At 38.8% G+C, this 19,175-nt stretch overlaps 1 protein-coding gene across 22 annotated transcripts in view; it reads right to left on the bottom strand.

Moving 5' to 3' along the window:
- Positions 1-19,175, bottom strand: part of ROBO2 (roundabout guidance receptor 2) — a 1,060,454-nt gene that overhangs the window by 9,168 nt on the left and 1,032,111 nt on the right. For 9 of the 22 annotated variants that reach the window (XM_032678944.1, XM_032678942.1, XM_032678950.1 and 6 more), the window contains 3 exons: positions 15,035-15,217; positions 10,215-10,385; positions 3,004-3,264 (listed from right to left, as the gene is read on the bottom strand). In XM_032678944.1, coding sequence (XP_032534835.1) covers positions 3,004-3,264; positions 10,215-10,385; positions 15,035-15,217 — 615 coding nt within the window. The remainder of the gene's footprint in view (positions 1-3,003; positions 3,265-10,214; positions 10,386-15,034; positions 15,218-19,175) is intronic. The other 13 variants (XM_032678952.1, XM_032678953.1, XM_032678956.1 and 10 more) reach the window with 3 other exon arrangements.

The raw sequence follows: 19,175 nt of genomic DNA, 5'->3' as shown, positions 1-19,175 counted from the left end.
ATAAGGGCATTATCAATGTTTTGTGCTATGACCGTGTGGTGTCCTTGCTGAAATACAAAGAAATGCCCAAAAGACACAGTAAAATGGCATTTAACAGCCATAGTCTCCTAAATTATGGTACTTGTTCCTTATATATCAAAGCCCAACAATAGAATCAGATGCAAACCTGGTTTCCAAAGGCTGGCTAAAATATGGAATGCCTTGCATTAAGGCAGTAATAAAGCAAGCAGCATAAATCAGTTTAGCAGAAAGCTGGATACATTTTTAAAGGATGAAAAGAAAAGTCACTAGCATTGCAAAAGAGTTGGAAGATGACATATATGGTCAATTGATTTGTTTTTCTAGTTTGTGGACTCTGGATAAGGCCTCCTTCGGGTTCAATGAAATATTGAGAGAAAACGAGAATGAATAAATATAAAGTCCATTATCATTATAGAGCATATGGTGTGTTAAATTATCTATTGTGCCCTCAGAAATAAATACAATCCATAAAATAAGTAATTGTGACATAAAATAAAGGCTAAGTTTTTCACAACATTCTAGCACATGAAAGGTAGTTGTCTCAAGTCCTGAGAATGGACTCACATTCATTAAACACTCCAAACAGTGCCCCACGCCCTAGACCTGCAAAGAATACGGGGAGCCTTTGCCAGTGCCTTTCTCTTTGAATTTCTGAGCCTTTAATTTGAAGACATAATTCTAGCCCCCATGAAATCAAGATATATGTGTGTAATGATGTTTCCGGGCCCCATAAAATGACCAAAAGGCTTTTCATATTATCAAAACTATTGTAACCTGATCTAGCACTACTCTCTTTAGAGGGACAGATGAGAATGTCATATTTGATGTGCTGTAACTGTGCTTCCACAATGAAACCACTGGCAGGAACCCAGTCATCTTGTTTATACTGAAAGCAACCAGTGGAAACACGATTCCCAGACTTGAGCATTTTTATTCTATTCAACTTCAAACTAAAGGTCTTGCTTTCAAAATTTCACTCACAGCTTGGTAACATCTGAATGAAACCCCCTAAGCTGCAAATTAGCTATTTTCTGGAAGCTGATAGCTAATAATAACTCCTTTTGGAAATGTATTAAAAAGTGGGACAGGATAAATTTCCAGAGATCTATGCCATTAATAAAGGAAAAGGGAAGAAGCACAATTACTAATATGATTAACCCCCCCAAGTTTAGTACCAGAAACAGGTATCGCGCACAAGAGTAGCCTTTTTTAAATCTAGCAGAGACAAGAATACAGAGCAAGAAACTGTAGTGCTAGAGGCTGTCAGAGAAGGCAGACAGATAGATATAAAGCTCTGGCCCACCCTGAGCCCAAACTTTATGAACTCCTCACATCAGGGTAAATCCATAATATCTCCTAGAGGAATCTTTATTTTATGCATAAAGGATATGCACTTGCTCTCATCATCCTGAATTTGACAAGAACAAGATACCTGTAATCACTTCAGTCCTAAATTCAATGCTTATGTAGGTCACTGGAAGTGGCAAGATCAAGTTCTCTTTATGGATATATAAATGCATGTCCTGCAGGATGGGAATTTTATTACTGTATAAGCTCTGCATCACAGAATAACCGACAACTTCTATTTGTACACTTGTGAAGCAGAGGAAAAAGAAGGGGGTTCTTGCTAAGCAGGTCAGAGAAGCTTTCTTAATAATAATTTACACAGAAATAAGAAGTGTAAAGTATATTCAGGCTATTTTTTCTACATGTTTGTACATCTCGTACATTGCAATTAAAATTGCCATTTCACCAAACAGCAAGAATTTCACACATTATTTTTAAACTGCGACTTCAAGATTTCACAACATGCACAACCACTCACTTGTTTATGCAGCTGAAAGATTAGAGGTTTTTAACAGTATCACTATGGTTATATTTTAAAGTATGCTTGTATTTAAAATAGTTACATTTTAAATATTGGCAGCAATATTTCCCTGGAGTACTTTATTCAGTAAATTCTGCCTCCATGATAGATTTGCTTGCATATTACTAATTTTTTTTTGGAGTGTCAGTGATACTAGTGGCCTAGATTAACAAGGAGCATTAATAGGAGAATAAAATCAAGAAAAAGATGGATTATAAGAGTACCTGCAGTGTGACAGTGGGAGTCACATATATACTTGAAGAAACAGCATAATCCTACAGAAAACTCACATACAGTATAATTTTTTTCTTTAAATCTTCTTAATTGTCCTCTTGTATTACTCTAATCAGCACTGCACTGGTGTGCCGTGTGACTAGTGGGTTAAAGAAAATACCCTAGTTTGAGGGTAAAAGCTGGAACAGAAGCTTTTACTTGAGGTCAGGCTGAGAGAAGGAAGCTGCAAATATTGTAAAACTACAACTCCAGCCCAGCATCACCTCCTGTGTACATTTTTACAGACCTGAAATCCATTTAGGAGATAAAGTCAGCCCGTGGCAACATGCAGGTCCTGTAGGAAGGTGAAAGCCTGCTCTGTCATCTTGCTGAGCCTAAGAGATGTGTTACTTTGTCATATCCTTGAAGAAGAAGATGGTGCTTTAAATACAGCTGGAGGGAATGTCAGTGGCTCAGAGGAATCAGCCTTCTTTTGGACAGGCAAAAACACCTGCTGCCAATTTGGAAGAAGGTTCAAAGAACTAGAAAATACAGCCTTGTATTTATAAGTAAATACATCTAGCAGAAGATACTTTAAAAATCTCTTTTTCCTTCTGTGCTGGCCTGAAACCACTCCTGTTTTCTCCACAGCTATGCTTGACAACAATATTAATTGCCAAAACACTGTAAAGAATGCCCCGAATAAGGTGTTAATGAGCTTTCACGGTTGCAGGAGGGAAAATAGTTGGATCACAAGCTCTCCCTTCACTTTGCCTTTTCTTGTTTTCCAGCCTAAGCCTCACCAGTGTGAGGTGATTCTGGACTCCTGCCAGGTACAGAAACCCTCAGCAGAGTGTCAAGAAGCCGCCTGCCTTGCCTCGGCCGGTGCAGCGCACACACACCTGATCCGAAGGCTTGTTTGTGTTGGGCTTTCCTGAAATCCTCTTGGCGGTCTGTAGAGCTTATCCACTCCTGGGTTTGCCGCTGCCACTCTAGAGATGTCCTAGCTTGCCGGTCCAGGGAGCTCTTTGTCTCATCTACGTTCGGTGCATGCTGCCTCTCAAGAGAGCTTCCTTTCCTCTCTGCTGAGCCTCCGCGCTGGCCGGGGACTATGGGCTGCCTTAAACCCTGACCAGGGGGCGGGTCGGGTGGTGGTGGAAGATCTAAAAAACGTGAATAAGATTTAGATGAACTAAATTTTTTTTTTTTTCATTGAAACAGAAGGTCTATTTGATGCTGAAAAAAGAAAAGTCCCCTGCAACCGGCATGAATCGCTCCGTTCGTTGATTTTTTAAAAGGAGGGAATTTCACGTTAATCAGAAAAGTGGGTTTGTATTCTGCTAGCTCGTTATTCAGGTTACTATGTTGCTAGCTCTTTCTAGCTTCCATAAAAATTGATAGGCTCTCATCCCTGACTTACATTTCTAAGCACGGGATTTATTTTCTGTGGGGTTTATTTATTTTCTGTAGAGGTGCTGTTTTGTTCACTAACAGCAAGCAGTTGAGAAAGGCAATGGAAAACTGACCTCTGCCAGTTGACAATTTCCCTCAACATATTGGGACTTGCTTCATTATCCCCATTTTCAGGCTTAACTTTCAGCTTGATGTCTAAACTCAAAATCTAATATAGAACGTCATCAAAATGAATAAAATGCCAAAAAATAGTGAAAAAAATATTCACAAAACCTACTGTCATTGAAAAACCATCAATATATCTCTGAAAAATGTGTTTAAATGGAACCACCAAACAACGTGTAAGCATTTTATTCAAGTAAATGAAGAGCTAAAATCTTCACAGACAAGGGGAGGGGCACTCTTCAGTTTAGTGTCTTGAAAATATAACCAACCAAAATACAATTTAAGCTAACACCAAAAGACACTTGAATGGTCTCTAACAATCTTGTACTTTTCAAGTTTATCACTTGGACTACTAAGATACTCTTAGAATTGAAGATCGACCTTCTAATCACATTTGTTGAGGCAAAAGTACATTTTTTATATAGTTCTAGACCCAAGGTAATTACCAACTCTGAATAATTTTAATTCTAAATCTAAGATTTTCATGTAAACTACATGATAGACTTATAATAGTCCAGAAAAGCCTCAGATTATTTAAGAAAAAGAAAACAAGAAATAGTAGCCCTTTAGTATCATAATGAAAACTCTTCTGTATCAGATACCCATTTTATATGTGGAACATTTTTTGATAATTCTGTTTTGGGGCAATGCATAGCCCAAATAAATCCCTGCAGCCCCGTCAACTTCACTAAAACTGTGTTAGTCTATAACAGATTTGGGTCTGTCCTCTTTTCTAGTCTATTGTATCTTATAGTGTTGTGAAGATTTATCAAGAAATTAAACTTGGTTCAGTAATAGGAATGGAAAAGGAAACCTGTTTTGCCTTCAGGGAGTCTTATAACTCTAGTGAAACTGAAATTCATTTTATAAATTGGTCAGGAGGCCTTTGGAGGGAGTTTATTTCAAAGTCTGTAATCTGGCTTTATATAATACCTTATATAACGCTACACAGAATTTTTTTCATGTCCTTGCTGTTAGAGGTGATACTTATACCTCACATATGGAGCAGAAACGCTTCCAAAGTCGCTGAGATGTCATTCCAGTCAACATTGTCTCTTACAGACAAATGAGGAAGTGCAGGTAATTTGTGTTTACAAGGTAAAGAAGTTGTCCCTGATGATGTTCCTGTATCTTTGCTCAGAGCTGAAGTGCTACACCCCGATTAAGATAACTACGTTCTGGCAAGAGCAGCCTTATAATAACGTGTCAGTGAGCCTGGTGTATGCTTTATGTTCAGCACTAATTTATTTGAGAAATTTTTCGTTATGAATATAGATGTGACCTTTCATGACAATGACTATACTTGAGTTACTGTAGGTGGAAGCAGGGGGGTATGGGAGCTTGCCAATGTTGAAATTGCTTTATAGTGTTGGCTTCCAAAATGGCATTTCTTATAATTGATTTTATTGCGAGCATAACCAGTTAATGTACAGAACCACAACACTGGCATCTGCTTATGAAATCTGAAATAGAGATTACTGAAGTTGTGATTTATAAGCACTTTGTGGGGATGCATTGAATCCAATAAACAGTCATAACATGACATAGGACTATGCAATTTCCCCAGATAAAATATTTACCGTTCAATATAAACAAAATTTTCAAGTAGTATCATAGAAAAAAAAAAGTTCAAATTATTGCAGTATTAAACTTTAAACAGAGTACCCTTCTTCAGAAATTGCCATCTAATAGTTGTTATTAATTAGATACTTAAAAGGAAAGAAGGTTTGTACTTAAACTGTTCTGCATGTTCTAGAGCTAGCTGCAACTCCTGGAATTACTGTAGACATGCTGCTGGTCTAACGTTAACCTGATTCTTGCTTTTATCCATCCACAAAATAAGCATAAAGACTGACTTATGCATAGAAGTGAAATAAAACATCATGTTTGTAAAGCTCTTTGGCTGTTCTAGACCTATGGATGACTTGAAGTGAAAAATAAGATTTACATTCTAATGAAGATTCACAGAATTCTGGAAGAATTACAGGTACTATAGAATTAAAATAAGCTGGCTTCAGCATGAGTACAGACTTACTGAACTGTGTTACACATGTCTGAGAAGATCTGTAAGAACAGTTACTAATTGTAGCCAAGCTTCACCAGACTAAACCATTTGCTTCTTCACCTTCTTCCTCAGGCTGTCATGGTAACAGCTACCTGTCCTTTTTAATAAAAGCTGGAAGAGAGCTTCATTTGGAAATGTGGCTTTTTCTTTGCTCTACAACTCACATCCCACATGGTAAATCTTCTGCCTTAGGTAAATTACTAAATATTCTCTGTTATCTTGCTTGGACATACAGAAAAATCTCATAGTCTTCCTTTTCCCTTTCCTTTCCTCTCCTACCCCTAGTAAAGGGGTAACAGAATATCAGCAGAATTAGTAGCCTCAGACTCTGGTAGGTAGATTTATTACCACACAGAGGCAATCTAACTCATTCCATCATGTAGATCACTTCAGAGTGGTTTTGAATCTAGAAATTTAGGGACTTCAGTGGGGTTTTCAGTGAGGATACCCAGAGTGGTAACACTAACTATCACTCTAATTCCATCTAAATCACATTTATCTTTCATGTGCCAGATAAAATACCTAAAAACCCACACTGAGCTAGTAACTTTCTAGGCCAGTGGGATGTCATCCAGACTATCGTTTGAAGCCTCTAATGGCAGGATTATCAAACCTGTGAGGCAATTCATAAGTGCATTGCTGGAGGTGGTGGTGGGGAGATTGTCTTATTGATTTAGTAATGGAGGGATTGTGATTGAGAAGCTGTAGGACATCAGAGTGCCTAATAGGGGGGAAATGGATATTTGTCCTGGGATTACTCCAGCCCTCTGTTAGAAGGCAGAGCATTGGCTAAGTGATTTAGGTGCTAGTCAAACTTTGTCACTGGCTCTCATTATTAACTGGAAAAAGCAGCAAGTTACAGAACCTACAAGTATAAGGACAAACCTTTCTACCTGTGTCAGTGATTTCTTTTCCTAGGGATGATAATTACTGTGACATTTAATAAGCCTCTGAACCACTTTCTAACATCAGAAGGTAAGGATCTTCTCTACAGTGATCTACCTTAGGAAAAACTGACTTTTAATACACAGTAGGAAGTCAGTGGGAAAACTAAGAGAAGTCTTATGTTCCAGTTCTCCTTTTGAGCCCCTAAGCATATTTCCCTTCTGCCTCCTCTTTGTTTTTTTGTTTGTTTTTTTTTAACATATCATGCTCAGAAAAGGAAGAGCTTTTAAATTTAGTCATGCAGTTACCATGCCACAAACTATTTGACAGATTCCACTGTTTTGCAATTTGTGAGTATATTGTTTTCCTTGAGCACTAGAACTAAAAACCTCCTGGTTTTATGGTGGCCTGTGAGCTCAGAATGAAAGTTTTCATCATCTGTTAGATTCATAACATATTCTTCCTCTGCGGATTTGCTGTAGTATCCATGGTCTTTCAGGATGTAGAAGTTAAAAAACAAGTTGTACAGCAAGACAAATATAAAGACTCCATCTAGAGTCAGCCTCTAGAGTATTCTGACCTGCAGCTGAAGAAAATGAAGCAGCAGGCTTTCAGGGGACTTGTGTGCATTGCTGTCAAAATTAAGCATGCAGTTGAACCCTCATATGCTTACACAGGCTGAGATGTGTGTGCTATGTGTTAAATATTACAGTTTCTTAGGTCTTTTGCACTGTCCCACATGGTTACAGTTAACGCAGTGGAAGCGCTCAGGATGCATATGGGATTGGGCAGAGAAAGGACATAGCTGGAGCTTTCTTGGTCAATGAAAATTTAAAATGACAGATATCCGGGATGTGATGAGACTTAAACACAGGATACTAGGACTCATCTAACTTGGGAATTTGAAAACAACTGACAAACCAAGTATGTTCTCACATGACAAATCCACAAGGAAGCAGAATGAATTGGAGACATCTGAAAACCAGGAGAAAACGTATAGTGATGCTTCCCACTGAAATCATCACAGCCCGGGGCTGGCCTGGATTAGGGTTTAGAATTGCTGGACCTATCTGAGGTTCTCCTGCTTGCTTATTCTAGCTGTAGCTTAAGCATAGTGGGATTGTCTCTTTTTGTAAAGTTCACTGCAATATTCCACAGAGAGTATCCAGTTACCACTCTTCTTCTGTATACCAGAGTTTCCTAAATTCAATTGTTTACATACATGCAGGTGGCAGCAGCAACCTTTAGCTTCCTTAATTTCAAATGATCTTTTGCAAATTTAGCTATGACTCAGACTTGCCATTACACTTTAGTGACTCATATTCAGAGTAGGAGTTGAAGTGGAAAAACTGTACCATTTGTGTTTGTTTGTTCCTGTGTTAATACAGAATGGGAAAGGTTTCTCTGTTGCTCAAGGACATTATAAATTTTTGGAACATATAGTAAGTACTTCCAGGTTTATAACAGACAAATATTAATCTGTTTACTGCCTGTGTCTGAAATGTTGAGGGAAATAGTATATAATTGATATTCTGACTCAAATATATGAAACTCCAGTAAGATTAGTATTTTATAAAAATTAAATAAAAGACAATAGGAGATTCCTCTTTTAAAATAAATCCTAAAATCTGATCTCTTTCACTAATTTAAAACAATGCCAAATTTCACAGTGGAGTCCCACTTCCATTTGTCCCATGACCTGAACTGGATTCCCATTACTTTCTGGTACCCATATGATTGTAAAACATTTCCATAGCAATAGTATTCAAAAGAAGAATTAAGGTCCCACCATACTGACTACAAACTCACACGTACATAGAATTTGGAGCCCAAATTGCTCACAGTTCCAGGTGACAGGATATGCCAAACAGAAGGATTAACACATGGACAGACACTGTATGGCCAGCACCACAAGTGACACCCATGATTTCCAGTTACTGTTCTCACTGACACATATATTTAATGGGTCTGTATAGCAGAGGCCTCTGGAATACATCCAGAAGGGCAGGGTATTAATATTTAAACCAATTCAGATCCATATGAGCAAAATCTAAGCTACTTTACACTGTTTCCACAAATAATATGGCATTGAGAATTAGCCATAGAGCATGAGATGTAACAATAACCCCTTTGGTGAAGACTTTCCCTTCTGGAATTTATTCTCCATCTTTGTGGTCTGGCAAGCATGGATTCTGCCAGAGGATACTGCAAAATTGAATCTTTATACCTGATAACATGACTGAGAACAGAGCTCTGGTGGTTTTGGTGGTCACAGTCTACCTTGCAAGATGTTAATATATTTTATACATGTACCTGGAGTAATAAATAGTGCATTATAAAAAAAAAAATCAATCTAAATATACTGTCTATCACATCTATTTATTACATTACCTGTCCAAAGAAGATAAAGGAGTGAGTTGGATTTGATGATCCTTATCGATTCCTTCCAACTTGTGATATTCTATGATTCTATGATTCTCAAGTAATTTTGACTAGAATAAGAAGGTTTCTTATACTAAAATCTAAGGTAATTTTTTAATTTTATTTTTACACCTTCCCCATACAGTAGAAGATTTGTCAAGGTGTACTTAAGATTGGGGAATAGACTCATTAGCATCACACTCGCTCCCACGGTCCAGATCGGGTTATGACAGCCTCTGAGGTATGTGGGGCAGTCTGTGGGACATTATGTGGGACCTCTCAGAACTGTCCTGCTCTGAGCACTGAAAGAGGGAAGTGATCACATCTCCACCTGCATGGTATTACAGATATCCTTAGTGGTTTCTCTAATGCCGTTTTTCCATCCGCCTCTTTCTCCCCTCTGATCATTTCAACACCTACAGGTGCAAGGCCAGGAAGAGAAGAAATGAGGGGGAGGTGGCCAGCCAGCCACCTTCCTATGTAGTCTTCCTCAAAAAGTAGCAGGCAGCAATTGTGTCTTTTACCAGACTCAAGAGTGGTAGACAAAGATAATGGAAGACAGAGCTGATCTTGGGCAGATCTTAGAAGAGCCTGAAATTTCCAGATGGGAAGCAGTGGTCAGAGAGGAGCAGAGATGTAAAAGAGGGAAACAAAGTCACTGAGGTCAGCAGATGTCAGGACTGAAGCAGCACAGACAAGACATGAGGCAGAATCATGGGAAAAGCATGGTACATGTAGCTGTTGAATGTCTGTCAAAAACAGCACAAAGCAAACAGTGCTGTGGGAGTGGCTCTACGCTTCTCCTTAGGAATGTATGGCACACTGCTACTGGTGGTGGCTACTTTCACTTAATGTAAAATTACTCACAGGTCATTTTTTAATGTCAACTCCTGTGCAACACAGCCATTTTTGGGTAAGATTTATATCGAGATCTGATATCTCCTAAGAGATGCTAACGTGTTCAGAGCCGGAATGAAGAAAGGCTCCTTGAAGACTCACTTTACCAAGCTCCACACTGCCAGCGTTGCAATATTGCTCACGAGGCAACCTGGGGACCCCACTACACCAAACCAGTAATTCACTACAACCTATATTTCTCTCTTCTCCCGCTCTGCACAGCTGCTTGTTGCAGGTTATCATCAGGGCCCTCTCCACAACACTTACCGTCTGTGATTCCCTCCCTACGATGAGGCAAAGGGGGCTGGTCCAACCGTCCTCCCTTGTGTTTTTTAGTGGGCCTCGGCCTCTGACCCTGATTGACAGCTGCACTGGTGTTGCTGTCAGTAGAAAAAGGACTGCTCGGCCGAGGTCTCTGAGAGGAAGAATATGCTTTGCCTACAAAAAAAAAAAAAAAAAAAAAAAAAAAGAAAGAAAGAGAAATCAGATGAAAAAATGTTATTGCCTTGAAATGGGCTGTTCTATTAATGTCTGTTCCGAAACATTAAATCAGGTCTAATTCTCAGAGGCAAGCGAGTGTCCCCTCGAGGTTCCCACTGATGACAACTGCTTTAAGACACACCACAACAAGCGAAGTGATAAACTGGGCATTCTTTTGTCTTTAACTTTTATAATTAAAATTATTCCATCTGTTGTGATAAAACTACTGTATGCCATCTAATTCCTGCCTGCTCTGTGTGCTGAACAGATGTGTCATAACAACTCCTCAGCCTTGAGCAGGGAAGGAAAACAGTTCTGCAATCATATCAAATTTATCTCCTCCTGCCTTCCACTTTCATGTTTACTGAGCCAGATTCTCATTTTAGGGGCTCCCATATGCACTGTATATCTGGAGTAACTCCAGTGAGATAAACATAACTGATTTTGCAAGCTATGTAGCAGGGTAGGTTTGTATATTTAAGGGTTCTCTTTTCTCAAGAAATAAAAATGGGGGTATGTTGAAATGCTAAAATTTTCCTGTTCATTTTCAGCACTTTTATATGTTAAAAAATGTGTTCTCACTGAATTTATTCCTCATATATATATATATAAATATAAATATATATATATACACACACATACAGACAAACTATTCAAGCTACATGATGTCTCTTAAAAAATATCTTTGATGCTGTTCTATGGAGCAGATGATTAAAAGCCTCATGCAGGAACCATAGGAGCAGCGCAGTTCATTTACTACATTCACTTCCTCTTATTCTGATGTTTTTATTCAGTTAACTTAACTAGGCTTAATGTTTAATGCCAACTGATGAAAACTAAAGATCACCATCTTTTACTTCCTTTTGTTCCTGTGTAGGTTGTTCTTGCCAAGTATCTTGGGGATGTTAACATTTTAATTTGTTTAAAACTGGTAATTAAAATTCTTACATGTTTTAATCCTATCTGCAGTGGAAAATGTATGTCAGTCAGATTTTCTGCTCTTTTAATGCTGCTGTAGGCCCAAATGGTGTTAGAGTTGATGGAAAGTGGCAAAATGGCTGTTGGTATTTTTCTGGTCAACTGAGCTCAAGCTAGTAAGGAGGTTTTCTTATCCTCTAGTTAACTTAGACCTGGGTCTACCCTGCTGCAAATCCTTTCAACAGATGCTCTTACTTCCAACATGCTGTCACATATGACCTGATCTAGATAAGCTTAATCAGGAGTAATATGCAGCTCAGCATATTGTTTGAAATACTCCCAGTGCAAAGAGGGCAAAGTGAAAAAGTAGCTGTAATCTCTCTAACATGGTGTTTCACATTAATATATACATGTTAGAATAATATGTCACTGTTTGACTTCAGAGATTTCCTGACTCTCTCAGGCTTGCCTTCTGACTGATGTGCACCCTGAGGGGGACACTGCTCCCAGGTAGGCTTGTCTCCCAGCTGTGGCTCTGCCAGCTGTTGGAGGTTACCACATTAGAACCCCTCAAGTGGACATTCCCTAACCCTCCTCTACCAAAAAAAGCCCAGTTGAACTGAAATGGTCTGAAATCAATGCCTTTGCTAACCTGGCTCATTTTGACTGAAGTGGGTTACAGAACACCCACCCGAGCAGCTAATTCTGGAGCTGGGAAAAAAGCAGTAACAAATGTTTGGGGGGAGGCTGGAAACATTAACCTCTATAGCTGGCACAGCTGCAGCCAGACAAAGACAAGTGATCAAGCCCTTTTTTCATGGATAAGGATAAAACAGCAGATGAACACAGATAAAATATTAAAATTTCATTTAAAAATAAAAAAAAAATCAGTAATGTGAAGAAATTGAGACATGAGCCTGAAATTCCATCTCAGCTCACAGTACACTGTACAGATGTTTTGTAAAAATAAACTCACATGCAAGTGCAACTAGTGAGTGTAGGATGCAGATTTTTCACACTTATTCTTTTGACTAAAGAAATGTGATTTTTCATTCAGAACGTTGGTTTTAAAAAGAAATAGATGCCAAACCTTCTCTTTTATCCCTTCATGAAAAAGAGGTAAAATAAATAGCACTGACCTAAATCAGACATGGGGCAAACACAAATGATGTGCGGACTCCCAAAACACATTTTTCAATGCACTTAATAACTGATTACAGCATCTTGTATTTGTATGCAGCCCTTCCAGTAAGAGCTGCTGAGCAGTGTCAGACTTTGTAGCAGATTTAGTGTGTGTAAGTGGAGACAAGGCTGAATCCACTAATTCTTGATTTAATTTCCCAAGGGTGTTAAAAACGAAATCTGTCTGAACTTCATGGCAAATCACATGATGGCTTCTGGAAACTGGAATCAAAGTGCCTGGCAGGAGAGACACATTGCATCTGGATTTACCAGCGCCTCTTATGCTTGGCAATCAAACATTCCCACGTGAGGCCATCAAGTTGGACATCTCCTTTAGTATCTACCGGTGAGAACATTTCACAGCTGTTCTACATGGGTGAAAATAACTGTCCAGACTGCAAAGGAGTAAAGAGTCAGGACCTTCAGACTCCCTCCAGAGCAATGAACAGAAATAACACTGCTGCTTCTCCACTGCTAGACACCACTTGGCACTGTGGGGGCTGCTGGGCCATACCAGGCACAGCTGACTGATCCCCACTACCCCGGGAGGCATCATCTCCTAATGAAACTGCAGTGGGCACCGGGGAGCTATTTCCATTTGCTGAGGTTTCTGTGAGGAAAAAGAGGGGAGGGCTGTTTGTTTACATGTAGGTTTTATTTTATTTCCATTTTGCCTGCTGGATCATTAAGAGAGTAAGAGGGTAATAATCATAAAGACTCTACCACAACTGCTAGATACTTTTTTGTACCCTACACTCTAATAGTCTGTCTGAGGAATTACACACGTGCACTCGGTTTAAGAGCATTCGTGACCTAATTAAGCTGGAAAAATGCAACTGACAAGAGGGCTCAGCCTTTCATTGTATTTTCCATTCACATTGCTACAATGAGAAATCATATTTATTTTTAAATATCTACGTGTCTGTGTGCCTATTTAGTTCTCTTATGCATGTGTTTGTGGTGGGAACTGCACTTCTCAAAGGCCCGATAGAAGTGACGTTAACTTTGGGTGAATCATTGCATTAACTTTTACTGACACCAAGAACACCACAAAAAAAAAAAAAATAAAAGTTTGGGAAGGATTTGCTCCTGTCTTTTAAGACTTAGAAGACACTTCAAGCACAATAATATATTTTAAATTATAGTTTGGCCATATGTGCCCACAGCAGATGAGTGAAGGTCTACAGCAGTTCTTGTTTCGTCTTGCTTTGTTTTTTATCAAAGGATGAGGCAGATTTACTCAGTCAGTTTTCCACAGTGTAAGAAGCTACTGAGGGGTTCAACTATGGTGAAATAACTACCTTTTAAGGATGACTGTGTATGACCAAAGTCAGTGGCAAAAGTCCCATTGGTTTGGGAAAAGCTGTATGTGTTCACCTTCTAGTTTGTTGGAGACATGGGACCTTGCCATCAACTCTTTTCATTATTCCTAATGTCCTTAAAAGGTGGTATTTGCCATGAAGTCATTGAATGCAGAAAGAGTGACATTTTTCAGGCCTAACATGTCAGACATTTCTCACAAGTGCACACATATTACTGGAACAGAGACTTCACACCAGACTAATAGTGAAAAAATTTAAATGATAGGAACATTATGGGACCTGAGAGCAGGAGCTGGCTGAGGAAGCATAACAAAAATATGATCCAAGCTCATACTTTGCTATTAGATTTGTGGATTCAAATAATTAGTAATTTTTGCTTTTTTTATAAGACTAAGAAAATGCAATACATTTTTTTCCCCCCAGAATATTTAAAGATCATTTTTCCTTATCTTTTTTTTTAAATAGAAATAAGACATATGAAGCTTTAAAAATATGAACTAAATTATATTTAGTTTTCATTAATTCATTTTAGAAGGTTGGCTGTTTTCAAAAGCAATAGTCACTTTACCTTTTTTACATTTTACTTGGCAGACTCAGTTGGCATAACTAAAATTAAATGTTATCAAAATATTGAATCAAGTATTTTTAAATCAGCTATTAATAAAGATTTTAAACAGTTTGCATTGTTAACAATAAAAGCACACCAATTCACCCCATGCTTAGAAAAACTTCACAGAAAAATACACTTTTCCGAGAAGAAATGCAACAGAAGAGCAGGGATGGAGATAACAGTTTAAATATGATCTTCATCACTGGAAATGCAAATGATTGTGAGGAGATTTTTCAGAAAATAAGATCATCAAAACTGCAAGGCAGAATTAGTGATTTATTCACTGAAATATTAAATGGAGTATTTGTCAGTAAATACACAGCAGAGTCAGTACAGAGGGAAACTGCAGCAGACCGAAGGTGCAGATTAAAAGCTTGTGCTATTCACTACTTCAAACGACCAAAAATGAAACACAGTGCAAAGTTTCATTGAAAATATACCGATAAAAATATCTCCATCCACCTTATTCCATGCACGTTAGACAAGAGTGAGATGTGGGTTCACTGAGAGAAGAGAAGAGAAGAGTAGGCGGAGACACCCTTCATGCAGAGAGCATCAACTTTGAGTCTACAAACCTGTTCTTGTCAGGCTGGTTCCATCCAGCCTAAACCCAGCTTTATCTGCTGCTGCAACCAGTGCTTGTGCAAAACTGCCGCTGGTAAAGATCGAGTCATCTGAGGAGCTACCTACACTAGATCTATGACTAGAAAAGTTACGGTCCTCATCAGACGCAGAACCCCATCCATTTACCATTGAACCTAAAAACAAATGTAGGGGTCTAGTGAGTTGTGCACATTTGATACCTTTTGATCATCTAAAGCTTAAAGACCCAATTAATATGTCCTTTCTCAACATGAAACCCAAAATTCATTTGACAGAGCTTGGTACAAAAGAACAATATTCAGCTAAAGCTTAAAGACCCACTTAGTATGTCCTTTCCCAACATGAAACCCACAGTTTATCTGACGGAGTTTATTATAATAAAGCACCATCAAAGCTAAGAGGAGTCTCATTCATAGATTGCTCCATACAGCTTTGATCCTGTAAACAGAATCATACATATTATCTACAAATGTGAAAGCTCCATAATAAATTCTTTTGAAAGTTAATAGACCTTTTTTGGAATCGAAATGAATGTGATTGTTTTGGGGTTTTTTCCTTTTTTTTTTTTTTACTTGACTTATTACAAACCTGTATCTAGTTTAATATTTGCAAAACCAAGTTTTAATTTTGGACAGCACATGTGTAAGTCTTGATAGATATGGCTAAAGTCAGACAAGGCTTCAAGAGCTATCCTGAACAAGATTGGCTTTGTGTCATTTTGTCAATCAAAATTTTAAAATAAATAAGCAGTTTCAATGGCCTCAAGAAAACTGATCTAAAGTAGTTCATTCTAGTGGACTAAAGTAACTTTTTTTGAAAGGTTAGAAATAATTAAGATTCAGCAGCAGAGCAAATATATGCTCAAATTTAATACTGAGTCAGTCACCAAGCCAATGTTGGCCCCATGGAACCTTCTAACCATGCATTACCATCACTGCAGGAGATGAAAGTGATGACAACATCATAAAAATGCAGTCAGAAAACCAGACACCTGAAAAAGCATATGAAAGAAATATGGAAATCTTGACATAACTAGAATGTAAAGAGCAAAATAGTGAAGGAAGGATTAATCTTATTTGCTCTTCATTCATATTTTCCAGGAATGGAGCAGCTGTGCTAAAGAGTTACCAAGTCCAGCTGAGTTGCAGAGCTACCAGAATACTTTTGGGACCTGAGCTGCTGCAGGGCATTGGATGGTGCTATGTAGATACAGCATATTGTTCTGACATAGTACGGGCACCTATCTTGAAATACCTGAAATCTGCTTTTTAACAACAGTCACATGCATATGTTGGAAAAAAAAAAAAAAGCCCCCAAAAAAGCCCAGCGGACCCACGAGAATCTGCAGAGAACTGGTTATCAAAGACACGAAGACATGTGGGGAGGGATAAATCATGGTCCTGATTTAAGTACTCAGTCAGCACAGCTGAACTTGTGCAAATGTACATAAGATGTGTAGCAGAACAGTAGCCTTTTTCCAATCCATGTGCAAGAAAGTATTATGGTATTTAAAACTGCTAAGTAGTAAATCAATAATGACCTGCTTGTTAGCATCAAACTGATAGGCTAATTAACTAATGGTGGTGTCAAATATGAAAAACATCCAGCAAAAACGAGTCATGAGCACAATACATGAATACTGGAATTCAGTACCATGCTGCACCACAAAGCCCAAGAACAATGGGTTATTTTGCGATGCTGCAGTGACCAAAGCTTTTAATGTCAGTGAAGTGGCAGGCTATAATAACAAAAACCCATGCACTCTTAAGATACAAGAAAAGAAACAGAAGAGGTCTGTGGAGGTCTGACAGGCAGAAAGTGTGTTAAGTGCAACAGAGAGTGACAGAGTTCGATTCTGCTTGCCAAGAGCACACATAAAATTGTTATTTTCCAAACAGACTCGACCTGATGCAGACAGATGTAAGGGAGCCCAGACAGCAGCAAGAGAAGGCTAAAACTAAATTTCCTCCGAGAAGACAGTTTGTGAACTAACAATCAAAGTGCGATAGGATATCATAGAGAATGAGCAGTAAAGAGGCTTAGCAACAGTTACTGATGATGTATGAAAAGAGATACTACAGATAAAACACTTCATGAAGATGTAAGAAAATGAAATGCTATAGCTGAGGACATTTTCAAACAATCCCTTATCAACATGTTCTGCAAAATATGTAAGCACAAGCTGAAACATGAAAAATATAACTAGAGCTGCAGATATCAAAGGACGATACTTGGATGCTAAAAATTTAACATGTATCCCATTAATTTCAGAGCCCAAGGGTTTTGTGTGATATGTTCTACTGTCTATGTAGAGACATATAAAACCATATACTGTACAGAATAGTTATTGGTTTTGGTATCATAGTCCATAAGACTATGGATATTTTAAAAGAACTTTTAATTTCTACTTGCTCATGTTGCTCTGTCCATTTGCTAACCCCTCAACTGTTACACAACATACAATATGCATTGCAATTGGGATGGGACACCTTCAGGGTATGCCTAGTAGCTATTTTTCATCTATTCTTTGAAGGACTGGATTGTCATTCAATCAAAAAAAAAATAGGCCACGTTTTCAGTATGAAATATATTAAAAATCTGCAAAAGCCCATAATGCTCTCTCCTAGTGTGTGTTCTACACACTCATAGATATGCCATTTTTTCTAAAAATACCTGAATTTTAACTGCTGTTATCAGACTGCCAGTTTTGTAGGCTAACCCTATAAAAAAGTCCTGTTCCTCAACTCCTTCACATTCCCATGAACAACAAGTATTATCAAGGCTGGGATAGTGTGCTCTGCCCAGAGATCACTCCCCCTTGCCCTATTCTCCAGCAGCTGTGCTAGGAGTGACCTGTCAGGCTGGAAGTCAGTTCTTGCAGGGATGTGAGTTTTACTGGGACATCATGACCTCACCTAGAGTTCTGCATCCACTTCTGGCATCCCCAGCACAAGATAGACATGAAATCTAAGTGAGAGTGTGTCCAGAGAAGAGCCACCAAAATGATTAGAGTGCTGGAAAACCTCTCCTGTGAAGGCAGGCTGAGAGAGCTGGGGTTGCTCAGCCTGGAGAAGAGAAGGCTCTGGGGAGATCTCACTGCAGCCTTTCAATATATAAAGGGGGCTTATAGAAAAGACAGAGAGAGACTTTCTGGTAAGGCCTACAGTGGCAGGACAAGAGGCAACGTTTTTAAACTGAGAATAGGTTTAGATTGAATATTGAGAAAAAATTCTTCACTATGAGCGTGGTGAGGCACTGGAACAAGATGCCCAGAGAAGCTGTGGATGCCCCATTACTGGAGTGTTCAAGGCCAGGTTGGATGGGGCTTGGAGCAACCTGGTTTAGAGGAAGGTGTCCCTGTCCATGGCAGAGGGGTTGGAACAAGATGACCTTTAAAGGTCCTTTCCAACCCAAACCATTCTATGATTCTATATGAAACTTCTGGTTGCTGGAAGCAGAGGCAAAACTTTTTATAACTGCTGAAGTCAGCAAGATACCCTGAGACACACACAGCACCCGCAGCTGTGTGTGACCAGGGAGCTGAAGGCAAAATCTCTACATTACTGCTGCTGATTCCAGAGCTATTCGGTTTCCCTGCATAAACAATTTCTTTTCCACACCAAAACTCGCAGCAGTGAAACCCTTTTTGCTTTGACCTGTAGAGGTGTGGACATTGCCCAGAAGGTATGGGAGTGCTGGAGCCCAGCCTGGGCACCTCAGGCCACCACACAGCTGTGTTAACACAGCACACATGGTGACTACTCGTTTAAAGGCATCCACTGGCCTCTTGTTTTCCAAATCAGATGCACATTTGTTTTTCTCTGAATAAAGGCAAAATAAGAGATGCTGACGTTCCTTTCAGATCAACTGTGCATTTTGAAATGGGATGAAACAGGCTTTTAGTGTCTCCTTTACATGCAGCTCACTATGTGTTTTCGAAGAGCACATTTGAGTTTTTACGCTTTCTGGCAACTGTAAATTTTACTCTTGCTGACAGCAGCAGTAAATGCTTTATGCAGAACAAAATCAGCCCTGTGAAAAGTTGAACTCTGTTTTCTTGCTCTATAAAATATCTCTTGGTGTTAATGCAAATGGAAAGCATCTTTGCTCTCA

Source organism: Chiroxiphia lanceolata, chromosome 2, assembly GCF_009829145.1.
Source record: "Chiroxiphia lanceolata isolate bChiLan1 chromosome 2, bChiLan1.pri, whole genome shotgun sequence".
Classification (NCBI taxonomy): domain Eukaryota; kingdom Metazoa; phylum Chordata; class Aves; order Passeriformes; family Pipridae; genus Chiroxiphia; species Chiroxiphia lanceolata.
The sequence above is the reverse complement of the archived record's forward strand: the minus strand, read 5'-3'. Positions and strand labels throughout refer to the sequence as shown.